This window comes from Melospiza melodia, chromosome 3, assembly GCF_035770615.1.
Source record: "Melospiza melodia melodia isolate bMelMel2 chromosome 3, bMelMel2.pri, whole genome shotgun sequence".
Lineage (NCBI taxonomy): Eukaryota > Metazoa > Chordata > Aves > Passeriformes > Passerellidae > Melospiza > Melospiza melodia.
Window position 1 is genome coordinate 49,457,603 of NC_086196.1, and position 23,521 is coordinate 49,481,123.

Below are 23,521 nucleotides of genomic sequence, written 5' to 3' on the forward strand. Positions count from 1 at the left end.
AGAAGCTTTTAATCTAATCCAGTGTTAAATGTAGGAGTCTGTTACATCTCTGCCTAGAGTCTTCCATGTTTCCTGTGTGTACACTTCTCAGTTCGCTTCTCAGTGTAAGGAGCAGGAGTGAATGAAGCATCCAGCAATTTTTTTGCATTGCTGCTGACCCGAACTCCCTTGTTGCCATGTTACCCGAGTACATAGATCTGAAAAAAAGTTCATTTTCTGGAAATTCAGGTCATGCTTTTTAGCAACTTTTTATGCATGGGTTTACTCTGCTTGCTTGTCACTGTGCATAAAAGCAGATATCTTTATACTGCCTTTATGAGGGAATGTTTAAGCTTTACTCTCTGGGAATTTAAAAAGGCATTTAAAATCCTGTTTTTTCACAAAGATGCCTTTCTGTATTTGGAAAAGAAGCTGAATTTTGGGAGAGATAAAAAGGCTGCAGCCTGCTTGAGGTAAAGACTGTTGTCTTGTTTGAAGTGGATCCTGTAGAGCATTGCCTGGTTCCATTCTGGGTGTTACTGCCATAACCTTAGTTATGTTTTAAGATGTTTAATTGTTGTGCACAAATACCAACATCTACTTTGCCTTACCTAGGTTTATTTTGAATGTAGATGCTGTATGAATTTACATGTCCATGAGTGGCACAGAGGTATCACCTGTGTCCTCCTTCCAGCATGAAACACAGTGAATAATTTTATAGCAATAGCTTCTTACAGATCTCTCTAGCAAGAGGTTTGTTCCTTTCCAGATTCATTTCAAGTGAATGAAGCCGCTGAAAAAAATTCTGGGATAATAGGCCATGATTACAGAATGAGCACAAATGTCAGAGATGCAGCTTTTGTTAGTCTGCACATTTTATTTACAGCTTAGCATCCAGTAGCTATTTTAAGGCCTGCTAGTAATCAAGCTTAAAAATTGGGAATAGACTCATTCCACAGATGTTCTCTCTACAGCCCTCCAAGAGGTCTGAATGGGTGCAAAATACCCTTTTGATTTGGTTTGATTTCTTGCAGCACAGCAGCAGGTTGCTGCTCTGTATGCAGGAAGAGGGATCTCTTTGATTTCAAGTTCCTGTTTCTACCCAGAAGATGTTTTTAATCCAAGGACTTTTCGAGGTATTTTTTAATTAAAAAGGATCTGGAAGTAGCAAATAGCTTTCTGTCAAACCTGTATTAATTAAAGGTCACCTTTGGTAGTCTGGTAAAAACAAGGTTAGAAAATTCCTACCAAGGGTCTGTTGTGCTCTAGTAGTGTGATCAGCACCACTTTTGTAAAATACTTTTCTCAACTTTTGTGCCACCTCTCTCCCTGTGCAGCAGGTTGCTTTTGAAGTGACCAGGGGTGGATTCCTGGTGGCAGCTCTGTGCTCAGCTGAGCCAGCCAGTTTGGGGAAAGGAGTGCTGATCCCTCCTCTCCTCCCTTGGGATAGTGTTTCTGCCCGTTCCGCAAGACAATATAGGGAAGGCTGGCAAAAACAAACAAAAAAAATAACCAACAACCCAAACATAGAAAGTGTTGTCACTTTTGGTAGCTGAAAGCCCTTTGAGCTTGGCTTAACTAGACCATAAAATCAAGGCTTATGTTTTTGTAAGACTGAGGTGAGGGACGCTCTGGTTTGCCTTCCAGCTGAGATGCCTATTGTAACAATAGTAACAACTAATGCCAAAACAGCCTGATTGCTTTATGTAAAGCCAGCAGCACCTGAAGTATCAAGAGAGGAGGAACAGGGGTGAGAGAAACAAAACGATTTTAAGCTTTGCATCAAGGAGCAAGTTTCAACATAAAGCCAATGTTTGACAGGGAGATTGCTACTAGAAAGGGGTATAACACTTTGGTCTAGACAGTCAGGAGAAAGAAATTGCTCCACCCTGTGTGCAGTTTGTGCTTCGTGTGGCATGGAGCTCACCATGCTGGTGTCAGGCTCTCTCCCAGCTGGTTTCAGAATTGTATGAAGATGTTGCTCTTACCTTTCCTGTTGAACAAGTTATTTGAGAGAGGGAGGCATCTTCAGGTGAGGATCAGAGCTTCTGTCATAGGAGGAGCTTTAACAGAAAATTACATACTCTGTCTTCTTGGTGTCTTGGTAGAAAATATTTTTAAAAAATGAAGCAGAAGAAAAAGAAGGTGCAAAGTGAGAGGGTGTGGAGAAGCAGATGCAGAGCTGCAGCTTAGAATGTATTTCAAAGTCAGTAATTAATAGTTTAAGGAAAAATGAGATCAGGCTATCCTGTGCTCTACAGCATCAGCTGTAACATCTTCAGCAGTGGTGTCTGTGCCAAGTGCTCAGCTTCTGTCTGGATGTGACCTCTGGGAAGAGCTCAGATGTAAAAGACCAGCTGAATTTTTGGAAGTTTTTAGGACGGTTAGTTTTTAAAAATAAAATTTAGGAAGTTTAGACATCTTGAGAAACAGGAAATTTGAGAGTTAGGAAATCTTCAGCTGATATAATTATCCTTTTGTCAGTTCTTCCAATATAAGTTTGCTATAATGAATAATTGCTTCCAGGCTGAATGTCTAGCTTCAACTGCCAGCCATGTCTCTGCTGATTCTGCTTAACCCCTTAAACCAAGTTTTTATAGAATCAAAGCTCCTGGAATATGATTCTGTCATTTCTTTACTTTTGCCCTTGCAGACTGAGCCCTTCAGCTAGGTGAAAAGCAGGTTTTCCAGGTCACCCATTGCTACAGCTCTTCCCTGAGCTGTCCTCAAGGCTGACAGAAGGCTGATGAGTGGTGAAGGTCCTCCTCTCAACTCCAGAAAAATTGGATGGGACCCCTGTGGTTGTTACTTGTGTAAGATTCCCATTGGTGCTTCTCACTCACATTGCTCTTGGGGCTTTGTAAGAAGGACAGCCAGGCAGTGCTCTGGATGATCCTGAGGGCTGTTACATCTTCCTCAGCTTCCAGCAAATCCAGTGTGGCGAGGCAAATCAGTGTTGGGCCTGTAGCTGCTTATTATTCTGGATGAAATCAGCAAAGAGAGCACAGCTAGATGCCCACGAGCAGTGCTTGCAGGCAGCTGGTCAGAACTGATGCTCTTGAGGGCCTGGCAGTTTGCCCAGGGAACATCCCAAAAATTGGTTGTGCACCTGGGAATCTCTGTGGTTCCCATTCTACAGAGCAGGATTAGATGCTGGAATGGATCAAAGTATTTGTACATTATACTGGTTAAATCATAAGAGGAGAAAATGGAATAAGGGAGACAGACATAGCTCAATTACAAGCCAAGGGGCACAGAGTGGATGCCAGGGGACACTTCTTTCCCTGCTAAATCTGAAGTCCTCTATCAGCAAGGAGCAAGAATTGTCCCATTTTGAGATAAAAAGGCAGGGTGCTTGTACAAGAAGGGGTTAGATCATGAACAGTAAGGAGTATATGGATGGAGAGTTAATTCATGCCTGTTTTTTGCAAGTAGTGGGTGAGAAGACAAAAAAAAAAAAAAAAAAGATGTTTCCAGGTACCAGGTGTAGGACACAAGCTCTTCATATTGTTGAAAATTACTCCATGGATGTGACAGCTCTTTCAGTGGAAACCAGTGCTGTAAAACATGCAAATGTATAAATGTGCACTGGAAAGTTTCTACACCAGAGATTGATGGGAGCTTGAAGGGCAGGTGGAGGTAATTCTAATTGGTTTTAATTCTGTTCCTTTGGTCTTTCCTCAGGCAGTTGGTTACTGGGTTATGAAACCCTTTGGTCGTGCTGGCTCACATTTTCCACCTGAAGTGTCCTGAAGCTGGGCAAACACATGGATGCACTGAGCACCCTTGGAGCACAGCAGGCAAGAGAAGACAGAGCAGCACCAGGAATGTGCCAAGGGATGGTGCCAGGTGAGCACACCCAGAAGGAGTGAGCCAACAGCTGGTGTTTAATGTGCTGGCTGGAGAGTCTCATCTCCAGCTCTCATCTCAAATTGCTTTTCTTGCTACTTACAAAATGGTGTCCTCAACCTCTCACATAAAATGTGAAGATGTTTCTGGCTGATTTTTATATTATAATGGAAAATGGCTGCAGACAGTTTTTAAATTTCAGACTTTCACATTGAGGAAATATGGGAAAGAAATTCGTCTGGAAAGGATTAGTAAATTAATTTTGTATTTTATTGTGAATAGCAGTTTAGTGCCTTTGGGGACCAAGTTCTACATGATTTTAAGAATTTTATTCCTATCCAAAACTGCCACAGAAGTCTGCCCATAGAATTTGCATTTTCAATAGTCTTTTAGGCAGAGGGTGGCATCTTTGACATTCTGGTGTCTTTTCATTGCATGAGTCCCTGAGGACAGTCTTTGAGAGCTTCTGAAGAAAACAGGCTATATAGAGTTCTGAAAGCTTGCCATGGGATTCACAATTAGCCTGGATGCAAAGCTCTTTGTGCTGCATTTGAATTTTGACCTTCGTTATCAGTGCGTGGGGAAAGGCTTGTATGAGCTTCTGGAGATCCTCTCCTGGCACAGAGGAGGTCCTGGCTCAAGGTGGGGCACCCTGGGCTCCATTGCTGGAGAAATTGTGACCAAAAGGGCAGGTGGCTTTTGTCCCTGGGAACCCCTGCACTGTGGGACTGGTTGGAACCAGCCCTGGCGTTTTGGCTCATGCCAGTGCTCTGGTACTTCTGTGATCCACGTTGTATGGGTTAAACTCTTCCTGGTCATGAAGCTGAAGATGTGCCCAGCCTGTGTGGAGCAGAGCTGAGCCTGGCAGGAGTGAGCAATGCCCTTGTAGCAATGACCCTCGGATGACTTTCCAGGAAGATAAAAAAAAAAAGAATAGGAAAAGCATTCACTTATATAGATGTGGCCAAATAAAAAGCCATTTCATGGGGGACACAAAGGGTGAGCCCAAATCCATATGAGTGGAAGGTGACCTTTGTCCTGCTTGCTTCAATTCTGGCTTTGCCTGAACGCCTGTGCTGGAGGAGGCATGGAGCCAGCCTGGCTCCCTGTGCCTGCACAGGCTGGAGCAGGAGTAGCCACAAACAGTGCTGCTGCTCCTGCTGTTGTGTAAGAGCTCTGTTGTTGTGCTGGTGTCTCTGCTGGGGCAGGGGAGGTTACCTGCCCCTCACAGGAAAGATTTCTGGGGTGAGTTGCACATACAAAAAAAGCAGTCTGAGCCCAAGGTATTCCCAGAGAAAATGCTTGTCTGTGCAGGATGTTTTTTTCTGTGTCCACCTATGCATCCCACCCCACTGCTGTTTTATCTGTGGGAAATGTCCTTCCCTTTCCCAGCAGATGGACTTGGCTTCCCCTGTGGGGTAGGATCAGAGTCGTGCATCCTCTTGGCAGCTCTCTTTCTTTGACTGGGTGCCCTGGAGCATGAATTTCCTTAGGAAAGCCAGAGATGGCAGCAAGACAAGTTTTCTGCCAGTTCCCTTGTTCCAGTTTCCTCCTTTTGGCAGAACAGGATTGGATTTTCTTTCTCACTATTATTATGGGCTGCAAAGAAGAGCTCTTAAATTAGCCCTGAGGAGGTGGAAGGGTAGAGGAATCGCTGTGGGGAGTTTGGTCTGACGCATGTAATAAGCACAAGCTCTGCCTGATTCGACTGATGAACCCTGTCATGGGCACAGCCCTCTCCCCAGTTTGTTTTTGTTGTTTTAATTAACTTTTGGCAGCCATGCCAAATGCAACTCCCACACCTTTTCCCAACCACTGCTGCAATGGTACAGTGAAGTTCTTTGGCCACAGCTTGGCTTGGGGGACTTGGGTCCATCCAAGGAGGCTCCTGTGAAACTCAAGGCTGGTGTGAAAGTGCCTAAATATCCCCCAATATGATCCTTTATCCCCTTTTCCTAAAATACTCCTGGGTCCACCTTCTCCCCACTGCTTTGAGCAGCTCAGAGTCCGACAGCTCTGCTGCTCTTCCCACTTCTTTGGGACACTGGTGCACTGTGTGGCCAGAGATGCTCCTGCTGGGAAGGCAGAGTTGGGCTCTTCAGCCACCCAGCGTGGATGTGCACCCATGGGGATACAGATCCAGCATGTGTGACACTGGCCCTGTTACCAGAGCCTCTGAAGGCTGTCCCTCTCTAGGAGAGACTCCTCATCAGCCCCAGGGGCTGTGGAGCAGCTGCACTGCTCCGGCTTGAGGGGACAGACACCCTGGAGCACCTCAGCTGGTGGGGAGGGGAGGGAGGGCAGCACACAAACCCCATCAGTGCCCTGCAGCATCCTTGGGCAAAGCAGGATTTAGGTCACCTGCCTAGGGAGCAGTTTGTGCTCTGCTGACTGCCTCTATCACACAGGCCTGAGGTGCTGACAGGAGAGAAGGGCAACTTTTGAACCTCAACTATAACTTCCTTTGACTTCAGATGAAGTGTTATGGCTTGCTTTCAGTGAGGGAAGGGAGCCTTGCAGCCACCCATTTTTACAGAAACCCGCCCTAAGAAGGTGGAGCTGCTCATGCATCCCTGGGTGCTTCAGCCTTTGCGTGGGGCCCCAGAGAGCAGCAGCCACATCACATCTCATCCACTGCGGATTTTCATTATCCACATGAAAAACTGGGTTAAGCTACCTCAGGCAAAAAGAAATCCTGCAGGCTGCTGTGAGGCTGTCACTGCTGGAGAGGCTCTGGCAGCTGGGAAAGGACACTGCTTTCGTGCAACAATGAACCTCACCCTGCTAGAAATAGCTCCTCGAAAAGAAATACTGGAAAGTCCTCTCACTCCCTTTCTGTTGCATTTTCTCCTTGCAGGTAGCAGGAAAGCCATTTGGTTATCTGCAGCACAGGAGCAGAGCTGGTTGGGACCAGGGGCCATGAAACCAATGAGGCAAAAGTTAGGGTGGGCACATGGGGAGCAGAGTAGGGTCTGGCATGTCTGGTGGTTAAACCTGATGCACAGGCATGAGGCAGGGTCCCACCCAAGGGATGCCAGACAGCATTTCCAGCTCCCTGGGTTTGGGCTGTGACAGGCCAGCTCCCTTGCAGCCCAGTGGTGTTTGGCATCTGCTCCCCCTCACTCAGAGGGAGCCTGGTCATCAGCCCTGTGGGCTGCTCCTTGGGGAAGCAATCAGGGAAGAGTCCCTCCCAGTGCCTGCAAGCTGTTCAAGATCTGTGATTTACCACTGGCCAGCTCAGCCACCACTCTATCTTGAAATTTGGTGGTGAGGCTACTGGAAAAATCACGAGAAACAGATCATATATGCTGGCCTGTGGGAAAAAGTTCCTGAATTTGTTTTGCTTCTCACACATGAGCAACAGAAAGCTGTTGCTGGCAGCCACTGAATCCACTTGAATGTCTGTGCTTGGTGTGTGTTTGTGTGTGCTTGCCCCAGGCCAGGGGAGCTTTTTTTGTTCAAAAAAGCAGCTTCTAAAATCACTGTATTGCACCATACATTGAAATTGGCTGCTGTCATCTCAGGCAAGAGAATGCTGCTGTGCATGGGTGACTGGTTTAAACTGTCTATGACCAGCTTGTTGCACTGGCCAGGAAAGGGCCACAGATGTTTAACAGCTGGTCTGAGTCCTGCTGAAGTACCTTTCACATCCTCCAGGGCCACCTCAAGCTCCTGGCTGCAGTAACAGCTTTTCTTCATTAAACGTGCAAGTATTTCTTCTATTTCAGTAAGTTTATTAAACCTGACTTGCAGCATTTAATAGCACTACTTGCTCAGCCTGGCTGCAAACTGTGGGTGATCATCCGTGACCAATTTCATAAATACTTGACATTACCTGGTGTCTGGAAAGACAAACTGTGGAACTCTGCAGTGGCACTTGGCAAATTCCTTTTCTGAACAGAGCAACACTCTACCTGTTCAATGTTAATTACAGGACAGGAGTGAAAAAAATGTGATTATCTGAACACAGAAACACTCTGCTGATGTTCTGCCCAGCTACTTGTTGGCATGCCTCTCTCCCACCCAGTATCAGAAGTAGCTGTGGGTTTTAGGTAGTGGTGAGTTGTTGGGCACTGTAATGGAGAGGACTGAAAAGAGATGAATTGGGATGTCAAGGAGAAGAGCAGCACACATACTCTGGAGGAACACCAGCAGGTACAGAATTACATTTTTCTTTGCAAGTGTTGGATGGGGCTTTTCCTCTGTGGCTGGGTGCAAATACAATTGCTTCTGCTTGGAGACCGACTTTTCCAGTGCATATGTCCAAGATATAACTATGCCTGTTAATTCATGTGTTTGTCTTTATCTCCAACAGTTTCAATCTGAAAAGGCTGGGATACTGATAGACTAGTAGGCAATGAACTTTCCCAGTTCCTGAGAGTGATTTGCAATTTATTCTAGTGTGGCTGCCTGCAGATGCTAGTCTTATTCACAGCAAATAAATGTCTCTCCCCTCCCTGCTTTCCCTCAAACCTTTCCATTTTTTGGGGATTATTATTTGGCATCATTTTAGCTGACTGTTTCTAAATTTTGTATGAGTCCAGGATAGATGGAAGAGGTTTGCTGTGCTGTTTCCTCAAAGGCTTTGAGACAATGTTGCCATCTTAAATCCTGCCTTGTTGCCCCTGGGGAGTCTGAATCTGGCAGGAGGAATATCTAGCATTTCTTTTAAGGTTGCAGTCCAGCCCTGAGCCATAGAAGTGGAAAAAGGAGCATGTTTTGGCTATGGCACCTTGGTGTCTTCACACTGCAGTTGGTGCCAGCTGCAACGGCTGCACTGCGGGAAGTGAGTCTGTCTGCTCAGGGGAGATGATGCTTATCCAAGTTTGTGGATTGCCAATTCCCCCTGAACCTGAGAATGTCCACTGCTGCTGCTCTTGCTTCTTTGATGAAGGACAGACTGCAGATTCCCAGGCAAAATCTGTGACAGGAAAGATAATCTGCAAAAAGAGCTGAAGTAAAATACATGAATCCCATGCCAGTATCGCTGGTGCAGGTGTTCTGAAGAATCCTGCCCAAGCCCTCACCTGGGGAAGTGGGAATATCAGAGAAGTGAGAGAGGTTTCTGGTTTCTCAATTCCCATCACCTTTTGTGTATTGATTTCTTAAACTCTCATTCCCAAGACAGAACTGTGGCTGTGCAGTAATCTAAGGGAACTGCTGCATGGAGACTGTCTCTAAAAAGAGAGGGGAGATAGCTTTGCTTTGCAGGGGTCTGATGAGATGCCATTCATTACTGCCTGTAAAGTGCTTTTTCAAATCTCGGGTGAGGGTGCTTTAGGAGAGTCTGTGCTTTGAGTTGGTGACAGCTGGGGGTGTCCTTCTCTGCAGTGTCTGTGAGGTGGCAGCTTTATTCTCTCTGTTCCTCTCTGGAGACAGAGGGACAAGTGGAACAGGATATTGGAAAACACTGCAAAAGGGCATGTTACGTTTGGCTTAATTAATAAAGACCATGTTGTTGGAATTAATTGCGAATTCTCCTGAGAATAATTTCACAGGAGATTGAGTTACTGTAGGCCCTGGCCTGATCTGAGCGGATGGCAATGTTGTAAATGACAGCACCAAGGTAACGTGTGTGTCTGTGTCAATCAGATCCTGGGTTTCATAATTTCATAAATTAAATTCCTTCTTTTATTCAATTAGTGTGCTAAAGACGATTTGCATTGCTTATTGTACCTCTGATGGCGTGGCCTGATCAGACACAGCGCTAGCTCAGGTCACAGCACATCCAGGGAACAAAGTGCTGTGCTGCTGGGGGCGACTCCGCAGCCGTGCCAGGGAACAAGGAGAAACCCTCCTTTGCTTTATGGCACAGCTGCACTCTCAGCTGGTGTGTTGCTGCTCTCCCTGCAGGGGCCTGTAATCCTCTCCTTGGTGCCTCCTGCTGTGTGTGCCCAGGGAATGATGCAGGGAGGCTCCCGTGCGGGGCTGTTCCCGTCCCAGGGAGCCCTGCTCTGAGCCAGGTCATGCTGATCCATCACCCTGACGGTGCACCCACACATTTCCAGGCTCTGCACTCCTTTGGGATGAGCCAGCCCCCACGCTGAGCTGCAGGCACGCAGGGGTTTGATCGCTCCTTCAGCGTGGATGTGACGTCTCACAGCAGAAACTCGTGAGTTCCTCCCCTGCTGCTCAGCAGTGACTGCTGCGGTGCAAAAAACACGCAGCAAAGGGGAAAAGGAGCCTGTTTCTTGTGTGAAGGGGACAGACTGTCTTTCAAACCAGCATTAAAAAGTGCTGCCAATGCAGCTACTTACATGTTGAAAAGGTTTCTGAGATCTTGGCTGTGTTGAACAGCCAAAATCTCTTGTGTCCCCTTTTGTGATACTAAGCAATTTCACAAAAATAGTCTCTGATGGACTGGGTCCATAAAGACATCAAATAGGTCAAGGGGATTGTTGCTGGTTGCTTCTGTTAATGTTTTCTTTTCCCTGGAATTCTGGCTTTTTCTTAGTACAGCTTAGGTGCAAACTAAATTCCTTCATGTGGAAAATCCAAGATGCTATGAAGAAACACCCTGAGCAAATCAGACAAATCTGAGCAAACCAGACATGGCAGCCCGACAGAGCCTGGCCAGAGGTCAGTGTTGAGCCACACTCACACACCTGGAATGCTGGGCAGCCTGGTCCCAGTGGAGCCTTTGCAGCCAGGGGAAATGAGGGACACAAGGCATGGGGGACTCCTTTATTGTGGCTGCTGGCAAAGACCGACTGTAACCCCACTCCTGTGTTCTTGCAAGGCTTCTGCTGCCTTGTGGAATAAGGTTTAAACCAGGTCCTACCAACTTGCTGACCTGGAGCTGTGAAACAGCAGCCATCTGCAGATCACATGCCTGATTTTTCCTGCAAATGCCACTCATGTGGCATGCAGGTCATGGGTTTGGTGGGTACCAGTGGTGGTACAGACAATGCTCACCGGGAAGAGCCAGAGCAGTGAGGGCAAAGGGCTGGTTCTGTTCAGCGTTGATATTTGAGAGCTGGGACAGCTCTCCCTGTCCTTGTGTCCGCCCTGCTCTGCCATGAGGTGCGTGTCAGGGTCAGAATGGCATGGCAGGGGGAGACAATGGTCCCCTTTCCTATGTCTGTGTGCTGACTACACTGAAAGGCTTTTTCAAGTCAATTTTTTCTAAAGAAAATGCCTTTGTCCCCAGTGGCTGGACAGAGACGGTAGGTTTATGTTTCTGATGGTCTTAGCGTGTGAACCTGTAACTTATCTTGCAGGATATTCTCTACATCCTTTCACTTAGGCACCCAGAGCATGACCAAACATCTTCCCCACATATTTCAGAAAAGAACAAGACAGGAAAAGCAACGGGTAATATATCTGACTGTATTTCAAAGTTGTTGATTGTAAACAAACTTTGTTGAAGAAATAAAATCACATGACAAGATATCAGAGTGATACTATAAATCAATTTTGTTATTGTTGCCACACTTCACATTTTTGGAACTCGGAATTCAGCTTATGGTGTACAAAATTTGTAAAAATTTATTGCAAGCGTGCCTTTGTGTAGAACAAAACTGGTGTCACAAAAGTAGTTCCCTGTCCCATGCAGAAACACAGCTGTGTGTCTCTTACTGTGAAGAGGTCACACACCTGCATTTCCTGAAAGACTTGGCTGCTATAAAATTGGTCTGAGAAGATTTTTAAAAAGAAAAAAAAAAAAGTAATTTGCAGTGTATATTTAACCTCTGTAATTTATGCTTTCAACAGAAATCTTCAGAATTATAAAGAATATGGAATTTGCAACAGAACCGCAGCTGCTGATGGTGTGAGCACAGCCCAGTGGTCTCGAAAGCACTCAGCCTGCTAAGGCCCATCTTCGCAAGTGGAACTGTCACTGCATTTGATGGAATGTAAGTTGCACACATTGAAAAATAAATGAAAACAAAATGTCAATGGGGAGACTCCTTCTCCAGAATCCCCATTGTTCCTGTTTCTAGTGTGGTGCTTCCACAGTCTGTAGCTTCCATGCTGTGCTGACATGCAGCAGTGCTGTGACTCCAAGGCTGACGACTACGGAACACGTATAGCCTAAGGAAAGGCATGGAGTGAGGCAGGGATGTAGCCAAAGCAGGGTTTGTGTTACTCAATAAGCTGTGCAGACTGGTTATGTTAAACATCAGCCTTTTCTTTAATTCAAAGGCAGCAGGAGAGGGGGGTATACATGCTGGAATGATGAGAGTTAGAAGGGATCACCTGGCTCCTCTCTCTACATGTGCCCATCCTCTGAATTTTCTTCTGCCTTCTCAAACCCACTGTTGAACTCCTCCATGTGTCTGTGTCTGCATCCCTCCATGCTGATTAGCCACACCTTCACAGGACCAGAATAATCGCTGGCATAAACCTGAGTTTTGTTATCTCTGATACCAACCCCAGACCATGGGATCAAACTATTTTTTTTATTTCAGTACTGAAATGCCAGGCAAATATTTGGTTTATATCTAGAAGAAAAATCCAGGTGGCAAAATAAGTCAGAGAGACCTGCGAACTGTTTTCCATCAAATGAGCAACTATGTTTCACAGAGACATGCAAATTGTTCAGCAGTCATGTTTTGCAAATGCCTTGACACAGATTATTTGAGAAGAAGACCACAAAGTTACTTTGACACAAGTGGGTTGGGGTTCTGGACAGCTGAACCTAGTGTGCTGTGCTTTGCTTTTAAACTTCTGGGCTTATTGAGGGGAACTAGTGGAAACAGGTCAAAATTCTCTGAATGCCAGAGCACACTGTAAATACTTGAAGTGTGAAAGCATTTGCCAGAGTGTTTATTTTAGAAACAGAGTTGCAAGGGCTGGGAGCAAACTGCATAGGCCTGGAATTTTCCCTTTCCTAGAAAACCTTCTGAGACCAACTTGAAGTCTGCTTGTCCAAGGAGCTTGGATTGCAAATTGTGATCTTGTGTCTCCCCAGCTTTTTTCCCCCGTCAGGTCCTGCCCGTCATGGTCATGCAGCACAGCACGACAGTCTTCTCCCTCTGGGTTCCTCACCCAGGGCCCCCAGGCATCCAAGGCTGTTCAGGTACAGCAAATGATGCTCTCCTGGGTCTAGTTTTCACACTGCACATCATGTGGACCACTCTGACATCCAATACAAGCAATTATTACTTCAAAAGAGTGATACAAAAGGGATTTATCACTTAAGGCCTTTTAGTGATACCTAACAGATGTTCACCGAACCTATCAGAGTGAAAGGGCTTCAAAAACAAAGCAAAACACAAAGAAAATCCCCAGACCCTGTCAAAGGTCTCTCTATGCCAGCAACACAGAGCTGAGGACTATTACAGACATGCCAGCTGGAGCAGTGGGTGTGGTGCTGCTGAAACCTCTTTGGGGTCCATCCAGACCTGCTAGGACAGCACTAATGGGGAAAGCAGACAACACCTTCACAGTGATTGCAATCAGAACAGCCTGCAGGAACAATACCCTGTTTCATCTGAGATCTGCAAAACAGCAGAAAGGACCAGCAGAGCAACATTACAGAAGTAAACTGAAGGGCCAGCTCTGTGCTGTCAACCCTTCCAGACTGACCAAGAACCTGCAGGATGCTTTGGATATGTTCAAAGTGCAAGGAATGAGGGAAGCAAAGGAAAGTGTGCGGCAGGAAGCTTCTCCAGGGCTAGATTTGCAGAGAGGCAAAGCTGTCACTCAGAAGAAGAGGAAGAAATCCTTTTTACAAAGTACAGCTGTTCTCAACTGTTTCCCAGCAGTGAGGTGATGATATGAAGGTGCTACCAGTTCATGTTGTATCTGATGCTTACAAAGGTAAGTTTAGGAAGAGTTGTGACAAGAATGAATAGGTATCAAGTAGCACTGATGACAGGCTTGCTTATGAGTAGATGGTGTGATGTGCTGGTGCAAGTATCCTAGTTAACAGCAGGCCAAATATATACCTGTTTTGGGTTTAGAGTTCCTTGCCCTTGTGAAACTGTGAACAGGCCTTCGACACTTCAATGTTTTCCTCAGTCAGACTGAGATGAGCTTGTTTTACAAACAGCCAATCTTACATCAATCCGAGCACAAAGGAAGTGCCATGGCAAACTCCATTACAGAGGTGGATGGAAGACTTCATATTCCATCTAAGCCTCAGTGACTTTTCTTAACTCAGTAATTATTTGTCTGAATTTCACACTGATTACTGGGCTATTGCAGGGCTTCTAAGTTCCTCTAGGCTTGTTGGGCTCCTACATTTTATCAAATTGTCTCTTACCTTTAGTGCAATTTGGTTTTAACTCATGCCAGCCTGTATGAAGGAACCTGTGCTAAGTGCCACAGCCCTTACTTAGGGGGAAATGGTATTTGGCATACTTTCATTTCTAGTTAGGAAAAGTGCTTTTGAACAAGAACCAAGTCATTGAAAACAGAGAACATGGTGTTAATTAGCAGGAGAGCAAACTCCACTTTGCAGTTTCATCACCCCCCTTATCTGTGCTGTGCCTTGGTGTCTGGTAGGAAAGGAAAAGCTGTGATAAGCTAATGATGTCTCATGAGTGCTGAGGTTGTTACAACACTTTGCAATCCTTGCTTGGAAAGTACCAGAGATGCACAGAATTATCAGAGCAGCATAATCCCCCAGTCCCCCCCTTGTCAGTGGAATCAGCACTACCACAAGGGGACTAAGGAATGGAAGAATGGGATACTGGAGGTTTCTTTCACTACTCACTAACTCAAGACAGATTTCTAAATAACTGTTAGAAAGAAAGTAACATCTTTGGGGGGAAAAAAAGGCCACAGAAATATATCTGGAGGTAAAGAACAGGAATGCTGTTTTTGAGTTGCTAAATTCAATTTTCTCTAGAAATTACCTGAAGAAAAAAAAGTTGTACTTCTATAAATCATGATTCCTAGACTATTTGTATATAGAAAGGTTGGGGATAGAGAACAGAAACAGAAAATGGAGATGAGATTTCTTTAAATTGTGTCCTATTGTCAAGTGTACAGATGGACTGAAGTAAAAAGTGGCAGAATTCCTGCAAGCCCTTGAAGCATTTTTCAACAGAGACAACAGTGGAAACCACTTCCGAGTGGCTTCTAAGCTCTGGCAAGTGTGGCATTACACACTGGGAAAAGAAATGTTTTCCAAGAATGGATCGTGGCATGACAGGCATTTCCTGAAAGTCGTGTGCATAGAAGGTGGTTGGTATGTCCTACTGATGGTCTCGGTTCTTTGAAATAAAGTTTGCATACCATGAACAAGTAATTATCGGTTCTTAGAAGTACAGTTCTAAACAAGTAAGTATCAGTTTTTAGAATGTCAGTGAAAATTCAATTAAGCAGGAGAGAAAGGAGCTATGCTGTGCTCCCTTCACTCCTTCAGTGTCGAACTTCTTTTTTTTTTCCTGAAAAAGTTTAGAGACATTCCTCTGTGACTTGGTTGGCATTTTGACTGCATTTTACCTACTGCTAAGTTCTCAGATCTCTTACCCAGATTGTCTTAAGGCTACAAACAAACCAAACTATAATTTCACAAGCTATTGCACAGTTAGACACACACATACACACACTATAACGAGCATCCTCGCACTACTTTGAGACTTTTTCCCCCCCTTTAATTAGGGAGAGGCTTTAATGTTACAAGCAGGTGGGGAACCAAATCTGAGTAAGCCAGTTTGCAGTAAAGGAAATAATCCTGCACAGGCTGAGCTGCAGTTGACAAACTTTAGCCTTTTAAAAATTATCCTATATCTTCCTTAATTACTTTGCCTTGGTTGTAGTAACGGAAAAAGTGCAAGACGCTTCTTCAACAAGGAGAAATCTTCATTTTCCCCAACCCTGTCCACTTCCAGTCAATAAAAGGAGAAGATGAGGGGGAAGAGTCATCTGTAGATATAGACTACACTTTGGTGGCTTTTGCTTGTTGGCTTCAAGAGCCAAAATTCAGATATTTTGTACATACAAATATATATAAATATTTTTGCTTACTTATGGAATGTTTGTGCATGATAAGAACAACAGTTCCAAATGATGAGGGATGTTTAAGGCTAAGAAAATGAAATTCATTGCAAAGCTATAATTTTGTTTTCATTTTTCTCCTTTACAAAGGAGACCAAAGCATCTTCCCTGTAATAGTCAGCCACTGTGTAATCCCCCGTCAACACCAATTCTAGGGAAAACTACTCAGGACCCAGTCCCTGAGGCAAAAAGCTAGGATCTCATGATTTGAGCTCAAGTAATCCACATAATTAACTTCATACATTGGTGAAAAATTAAATATTTCAAGGCCTACAGCCATCCAAAAAAAGAAGAGGCATTTTCTGTATGGGATGGCCTAGATCCAGGCCTTTAAGCATACACAGTTATGTAACAATTGGCCAAGGGCTCCAGATTTATCCCAGGGGCTTACAGCGTAGCTGGAGAGTGGTCTGCCTACTCCTCAGAAATGCCAAGTGGCTCCAAGGTGGTCTTGGAAACCATCCCATGTCTGCTGGGGGCATGGGTATCCTGCACATAGCCCAGCATGGCATGGGAGTGGAAGGAAGCCAGTAAAGTTCCAGCCATACTTTTCCTTACTGCCCCAGTTTCAACTACCATATAAATTTATGGGATATAATGAGCTAGTAGCTACACTTCCTGATCCAATATAGGCTGGCATTGTATGAAGCAGGGAGCAATAAGAACACTCTGTGAAATTTCCTGAAAAAAAAAAGAAAAATATAGGTTTATATTGCTGAACATTTATTTTTCATGCTTCAGGCTAGCTGCTGTCTCCCTTCTAATACTTACAAGACTGACAAGAACCAGCTATCAAACACACTCAGTCTGAAGAGGGGTGGGCTCAGTTCTCTGCAGGGTCAAGAAATTCTGAACTCATCCTTGAGTTCCTGTGCAGCTTGGCATTGTCAAGGGCTAGAGTGGTACAAACCCACCTCCTTCTTTTGTGGTTAGGAGGCCTCAGTGCACAGTTTTGTCCTTTCTCCCATGTTTCCAGGTGGAGATCTTGTGGACTGAGCAGTGAAAAGGATGCTTAGGAATCTCGCTGCTGTTCATTGTGCAGCTGGCAGGCAGAGCAGGATGTGTGGGACAGGCTCCAGGCTGTCCAGAACCACCATGGAGTCAGCCATGGCCATCCCCTTCTCTCCTTGCAACCAGGTGAGATCTGCCTCTGGGTCTATGCCAAACAGTAAGACTTTGGTAGAAACAGAAAGGTGTCAGTGCAAGGATACTCCATGGGCTAGTCATTCATTTACTAACCCCTGCTGGATTCTTCCTCTCTTATTATTTACATGCTATGCATTTGCATGTCATAGAATGATGAAATATGAGGAGTTTGCAAATTTATGTTGGTTACCCTTACTGCCTCTGGTCAGATAGATGCATGTAACCTGCTAAGATTTACACTGATGAATCAATCATTCACTCCATTCCTCTTGAATCAACTCAAGTCATTCTTTGGGAGTAAAACTTTCAGGCTTGAGTCCTCTAATCAACGTGCTTTTCTGCCCTGTAAGTTAATGCAATTCTGTTTGTGCCCATCACTGCCAACCTTCAGAATACAGAGGTTTTTGATGATCGAGTTGTGGACTGAAATCAATAAAGTGTAGAGGGCAGGGTAGTAGTTCCCCTCAGTATTGATTCCCTCGTTTCAATCATACCTCTCTCTCAGCATTTATTTCTGAAACTCCAGTGGCTTTCAGATTCCACGAGCACCAACATGGCCTTGACCATCAGCTCACGATGATGCTTGTCTTCTACAGTGTCACTAGGAACACAAGAACTCTTTGGGCTTGCTCTATTTTAGCAAGGTTTAAGGTTGGTTGCAACTGGACTTCTTTCCTTTTCTAAGACACAATGCTACGTTATTTTGCTAAACATGTAATCTGCTTAATTACAACTACTGTGCCAAGCCCTGAACTCTACCAAAAGGAATTCCTACAGAACACCCCACAGTGATAATGGGAAAACCTTGGCTATTAGTGACTTTTTTTCCTGCCAACTGTGCACCAAACAAAATTCTAAAGTGGACCAAAAAGGTCTTGACAGCTACCAAAGAAAAAGCAAGAAATTATTGTTCTTAAAACTTTAACAGTCCATTACATTAGCTTTTTAAGCAACATTTAAGATACAGTTGAAATCAAGAAAAAAAATCTAGTTGGTATATTTTGATTTCTCACCTGTACACTGACCGTGGCAGTTAAGATGTGAGGCAGTATTACTTACTGGTTTACTCACTGTTAATTACAGTAATTAACAGTAATTAATATGTACAGTGTTAATCACTGTTTGTGTAAAAAAATGTTTCATCATGGTGAAAAAAGAAAATCACTGTAATGTATTTGTCATTTTAAATTCACTAATGTACTTAGTTTCTCCTACTTTTCCTGTGTTCTAACTGGGATCAAATTGTCGTTATGTTACATTAATAAAAACGAAGGGGAAAAAAAAAAAACACAGAAAGAAGAAATCATGACTGGTCCTCAGTTCCTGGCTGCCTGCCTGTGAAGGTGGTGTTTGTGCAGAGCCTGCTGCAGTGTCCCTGCTCCGCCTGTCCCAGCGGAGGACAGCAGCAGCGATGGGACGGCAGCCGCGCTCAGCCACAGCCCTCGGGGCAGCTGCACGGGCTTGTCCCGGGATTTAGCAACTCCCAGGAAGGTGCAGAGTTTCCTGTAAGGCCCATCTAGGACTGCTGAGCTGTGCCAGCTTCTGACAAGCTCTTGGCCCAAGAGGAACTTTACAAGATGACCCTGTTCAACAAATAGCATTGAGATGACGGCTAATTGAAGTCTGCTTTCGGTGTACAGATTCCCACAGGGCATTCACATATGCAATTTTGTGTCAGCTTTTCCAGTGGCACTTTCTGCATGAGATGTTTACATCCAGCTGATACTAGGAACAAAGTTTGCACCTCTCTAGTGGCATCACTTGGCATTTTTGGATGACAGCACTGGTGGTGTCACAAGTTCCTTGCTTTGCCGCTCCAGGTGTGGTATCTTCTGCTTTCCCTCCAGCCCCTGCCTACGCCACCAAAGCAAAGCATCAATGGGTGGGTGAGGTGTCCTCCAAGCCCAGAAGCTCCTTTACAAGTCTTTCACCAAACTGTGCACGGCTGTACCTTGTCACATGGTAGGCCTCTGACATTTTGTAGAGGATGTAGGCATTATTTATAGCGATGCTGATGGCAAACCAGAACACTTGTTGCCAGGTCTTGTTTGGTTTGTGGGAAATGAAATACCTAAAAGCCAAGAAAAGAGGGGAAAACATTGTTCAGCCAAACAATTGCGGCTGGGATGCAAGAAATCACCCCAAAGATCCTGCAGTCCCCAAAGGAGAAGCAGACATGGGACTTAACACCTGGTTTAAGTATTATTTAAAGAAATTTTGTACAACGTATTTGACAGACATTAACAGCAAATTTACACAATTTTGGACATTTCTGGTAGTATGTAAAAGAGCAGACCTCCTTGCTCTCAGAAGCAAACTTCAGCAATAATCTCACCTCTGTATCACTCCATGTAAATAAGAGTACTGATAAATATTCCTTGAGCTCACCCATGACAAATATCCTTGTGATAGGAGATGTAGGTCTGAATCCCTTGAATTTGTAACTAAAAAAAAGCCTCAGTCACATTACATTACAGTTTTGGGAAGCTTGCTGATGCTTTTCCTCAGGTTTATTGTGAGCGAAGGATGATTGCTGCTGCTGCTGTCAACAGTAGGTGGGAGGATGTGGGGGCAGAGCGAGAGCGTACACTGCTGGTAGGTGGACCACAAGGCAGAACTAGAAGGACTGACATCTTTATATTTAGGTTCTGACTAATTCTAGGACTGCCAGAATATTCTCTCTTCAGTCATAAGATTTCCCATTCTCCCATTTTCCTACTTTCATTTTTTTAGTAACCATTTAAATCTACTACCCCAGCTTTTTTCCACATTGATTTCCTCAGACCAGATCCCAACATCATCCTCCAGCAACCATCTCCTCTCCTCTTTAATATATTCTACTGAATTCTTGCTGCCTTGCCCAGAGCTGGCTTGGAAAATCGGAGCTTTTTCTCTTTTCTCAATTTCTAGTTCTTGAAATCTTCTGTACCTCATTGCTATTCCCACAGCCAAGCTTCACTACTGCTATTCTTACTCCCTGCTGTTCCTCCCTGCTACATTAAGAGCTAACACTGAGGACACCAACTGGAATTCAGGAGCCAAAAGTTCTACATTCTGTCTCTCTTTGTGTAGATCAGCTTTACATGCAGAACTGAATGTCTTTTTCCTTCTGGCTCCAGGTGATGCAAATATCACCAGGACAGATTATAAACTAAACAGCAGCTACTGCTAGAGGTGGAGAGCTGAGCTAGCCTGAGAGACGTGTGGGGCTGGTAGACCCTTGTTGAATTCTCTATCAGTCTGCTGGCTCATCCTCCCATCACTTCTTAAAGGTCATTTATAAGATGCAAAGGACCTGTGTCTCAAAATTTCTTTTTTTTTTTTGTCTGATGGATGGATAGACAGAGCCAAACCAAGACCAGCAATGTAGTTCCTGCTTTGTGCAGAGCCAGTATCTGATCTTTGATTTAAACAGAAGTTCTGTCAGAGAATCAGTGAAAGCAGCATTGGGCCCTCACATGCAGCTCAACATGAACAACTCAAACCTTGCAGCAACAGAGAAGGTGTGAAAGAGGTACACACAAACATGCACATCTTCTTACTTACTTGCTGTATTTATCATCATATTTGCAGATATAGCTAAGGTGAGCAGCAAAGGCTTCAACTGCCAGTGGGCATGGAATTTCTCCGCTTTTTCTCTTAATTATAACTCCTGCATCAATTAGAAACATAACAGTTTTAAACTGACATCATAATTCTAGCTACTGAAAAATATGTTTTCTATATATGGCTTATAAAATAAACATTATTGACAGTTTTCCCCCTAAAGCTGGAAAATTATCTGTAACAGAGATGCTAATTTGATTTCTTTTCCCACAGCTAGTACATTGAACAAGTGGAAGTAGAAGAAGAGGGATCATTTTTTAGTTGGAAATGAAAAGGTGTTAGACACAAACATCTTTAGCATATATTCAAAGGAACTCACACATTCCTGTAGTCCCACAGCAGCCCCCTATAGACAGTTTTAATCTCTCCTTTTTTGGGTTACAAGAAGTTGTGGTCACTTCTAGAGCAGTAACTTGCTGTTACATGCTTTGAATTCTGGAGGTCCCAAATTAGTCCCCTGAAATTAAATCCTTTGCTTATCTCCACCCATGGGGGCCAACAGGGGAGCTTCTCTTCCCTGGGTGCCAATTGACACAGAGAAGAAAGTACAGTGAGAAGGGGCCAACTGGCTGAACTCAGGAAGAGAGAAGTGAGGCTGGCGGGTGATTGTGGTCTCAGAAATGAAAAGCAGCCTCGTTCCAGCTGTGGGGAGCCAGAGCTCAGAAGTACCCATAGGTTGCTCACTGGAGCTGAGCACACATTTCTCTGCCTGCAAGTGCTGTTTCCTGTCCTGTCTCCACAGCTGGCTTGGTAATTCAGCTCATCATAGGGGATGGCCATCCTGCCTACTCCAGAAATCCGTGGAAAGTCAATAGGCATCACCCTGCAGCCTTCTACCAACCACTTTTTGCACAGGCAGGTGCTAGAGCAGGTTACTCCAGAAATCAAGTCTATCTTTGACCTGGCCTTATCCAACACTCCTGCAATATTTGTAAGTCCAATGTCTTCCTAAGAAACTCCCCTAACTCTTTTCTGGTGTATTGCTCCTGGAGAAAGCTCCCTGTAGGAAGGAAGGGTGGGTAAAACAAACTTGGAGCATGTTCCCTAACTTTTGATGTTATGCCCCACAGGTTTCAATCGTGGGCTCTCCAGGGTGTGGAGCACCACTTACTCCATGGCTATGGCACACTGCTCAGTGAGGCTCCCTTCTCTCAGGTACAACACTATTTTGTCCAGGTCTAGAGAAGCACAGGGCTGGTTGCATCCTTTCTCAGCATCATTTCAGGACAGGTACAATCCTTGGCTTTCTCATTTCTCAGTCTTTCCAGACAATTTCTTCACTTTCCTTCTGCCAACTCTTTTCCAATCAGCCCTTAAATGCTACTCACGTTTTGATTACAGACTTCACCATTTCATTCCTCCAGCTGGAAGTCTCATTCCATCCATTATCTCTGTCAAGCCCCCTGTGCTGTCTTAGCTGGCAGACTCTATTTTGGAGCTAGTATGCGACATACTAAATGTCATGCTACAGCTGAGCCATGCAGAAATTTATTTGGGGTGTTTAAAGTCTGATTTTTCAAGAGTCCAAAATTATATTACCTCTGAATTGCTCAATACACTCTCCTTTCACCTCTGCCTCCTCAGGCTGGGTGTAAATGTAGCCCAAGGAGTGGGGGGGGGGGGGGGGGAACCAATCAAACAAAGAAATTTCTTCATTACATTCATGTAATTATTATAGTGTGGTTTTGATTCTTTTAATGAGTCCTACACATATCTGGCCAGCATGAGGTAAAAAGAACTGATACACCACCAGCCTGCTGCATTAGTGCTGCAAAATCACTTGTCATCTCATCAGGGCAAGTCAGGGAAGGGTAAGTATATTCCCAGTATAAGTGTTTAAAAAAAAATCACCTTCTTTCTCCTCTTGCTCTCTTCTCTTTCTTCCCCTTCTCTTCCTTTGGAGAATTTGTATTTCCTTTGCAATTTGCTTTGTATTCATAATCTTTAAAGGAATGCATTGCAGTGGCAGAACCATATACTCTCTATCACTTTCTATTATATTCCCCATAACATTCCCCTGTTTTAAGAATATAAATAGCTCTATAGGCATACTATTTTTAGCCTTTCCTAGGCTTGTTTCACAGCCATAGCCCACCTTCCCAGGGAAGACAACTGCCAGAGCTGGGTCATTCCTAGCTGCAGGTCTCTGTGGCACGTGGCCCTGAGCTGACTCATCGGCACATCCAATGGATGAGCCATTTCCCCTCCTGGTCCTCCCCCAGCACTGCTGTGTTCCCATCCCTGGCAGCACTCCAGGGAACACACCACCTGCACTGCAGCCACAGCCTGCCTTTGCTTCCATGCTGGAAAGGGTGCTGACTGCCGGCCTCCATCCTGTTACCATGGAAAGGCATCACCTTTTGGCTTTGGTGTTCTTTTAACCCTTTTTTCTTTTTAATTTCAATTTCTAAGCTTTACGCTTGTGAAGCAAGGCTTGAGAAATACTACCTCAAATGAAACAAGCCAAAAAACAAAGGTTTACGTATGTTTGTTTCCTGAAAACACGGATCCTAAGCCTATCTAGAGTAATGCATTTTTGAAAATGGGAGTCCCACTAATACCAGCACTTGCACTCATCTTGTCAAACCCTGAGATTTCATAACAGTATAGAAGAAGGGGCATTTCATGATCCAAGTGCTATCTGGATTTTTATCAGGACTTTGATTTCTTACAGCTCTTTATCAGAACTGCCAACATTCAGCATTGGACAAGGACTCATGATTGAGGTCTTCCCAATGGGGTCCTCCAGCCCCATCCCTAATCTCCCCATACTTGGACACAACCTCCTAGTCTCACAAAGGAGACATGGAAAAGGTAAATTGAAACTCTAAGCTTATCCATTCTTTGGATAAGGAAAGGAAACATGCTTTTTAACACCATACTTCTTTCCCCAGATTTTCCAATTCTGGGCCAATCTCAGAAGCTGATTTTTTCAGGAAACTGGACTGTCACCAGTCACCTGTCACTCCAGCTTCTCCTGGAGCAAGTA

At 44.6% G+C, this 23,521-nt stretch overlaps 1 protein-coding gene across 2 annotated transcripts in view; it reads right to left on the reverse strand.

The window, feature by feature from the left end:
* Window positions 1–13,990: 13,990 nt before the first annotated feature.
* PGBD5 (piggyBac transposable element derived 5) overlaps window positions 13,991–23,521 on the reverse strand; it is a 64,586-nt gene continuing 55,055 nt past the window's right edge. Inside the window, exons 6-8 of one of the 2 annotated variants that reach the window (XR_010027118.1) lie at window positions 20,473–20,578; window positions 16,552–18,997; window positions 13,991–16,461 (exon numbers count right to left, since the gene is read on the reverse strand). Coding sequence is in view for 1 of the 2 variants with exons in the window: in XM_063151661.1 (XP_063007731.1) it covers window positions 18,802–18,997; window positions 20,473–20,578 (302 nt within the window). In the remaining variant the exon portion in view is untranslated. Of the gene's footprint in view, window positions 18,998–20,472; window positions 20,579–23,521 lie in introns of both variants that reach the window. The other variant, XM_063151661.1, reaches the window with a different exon arrangement.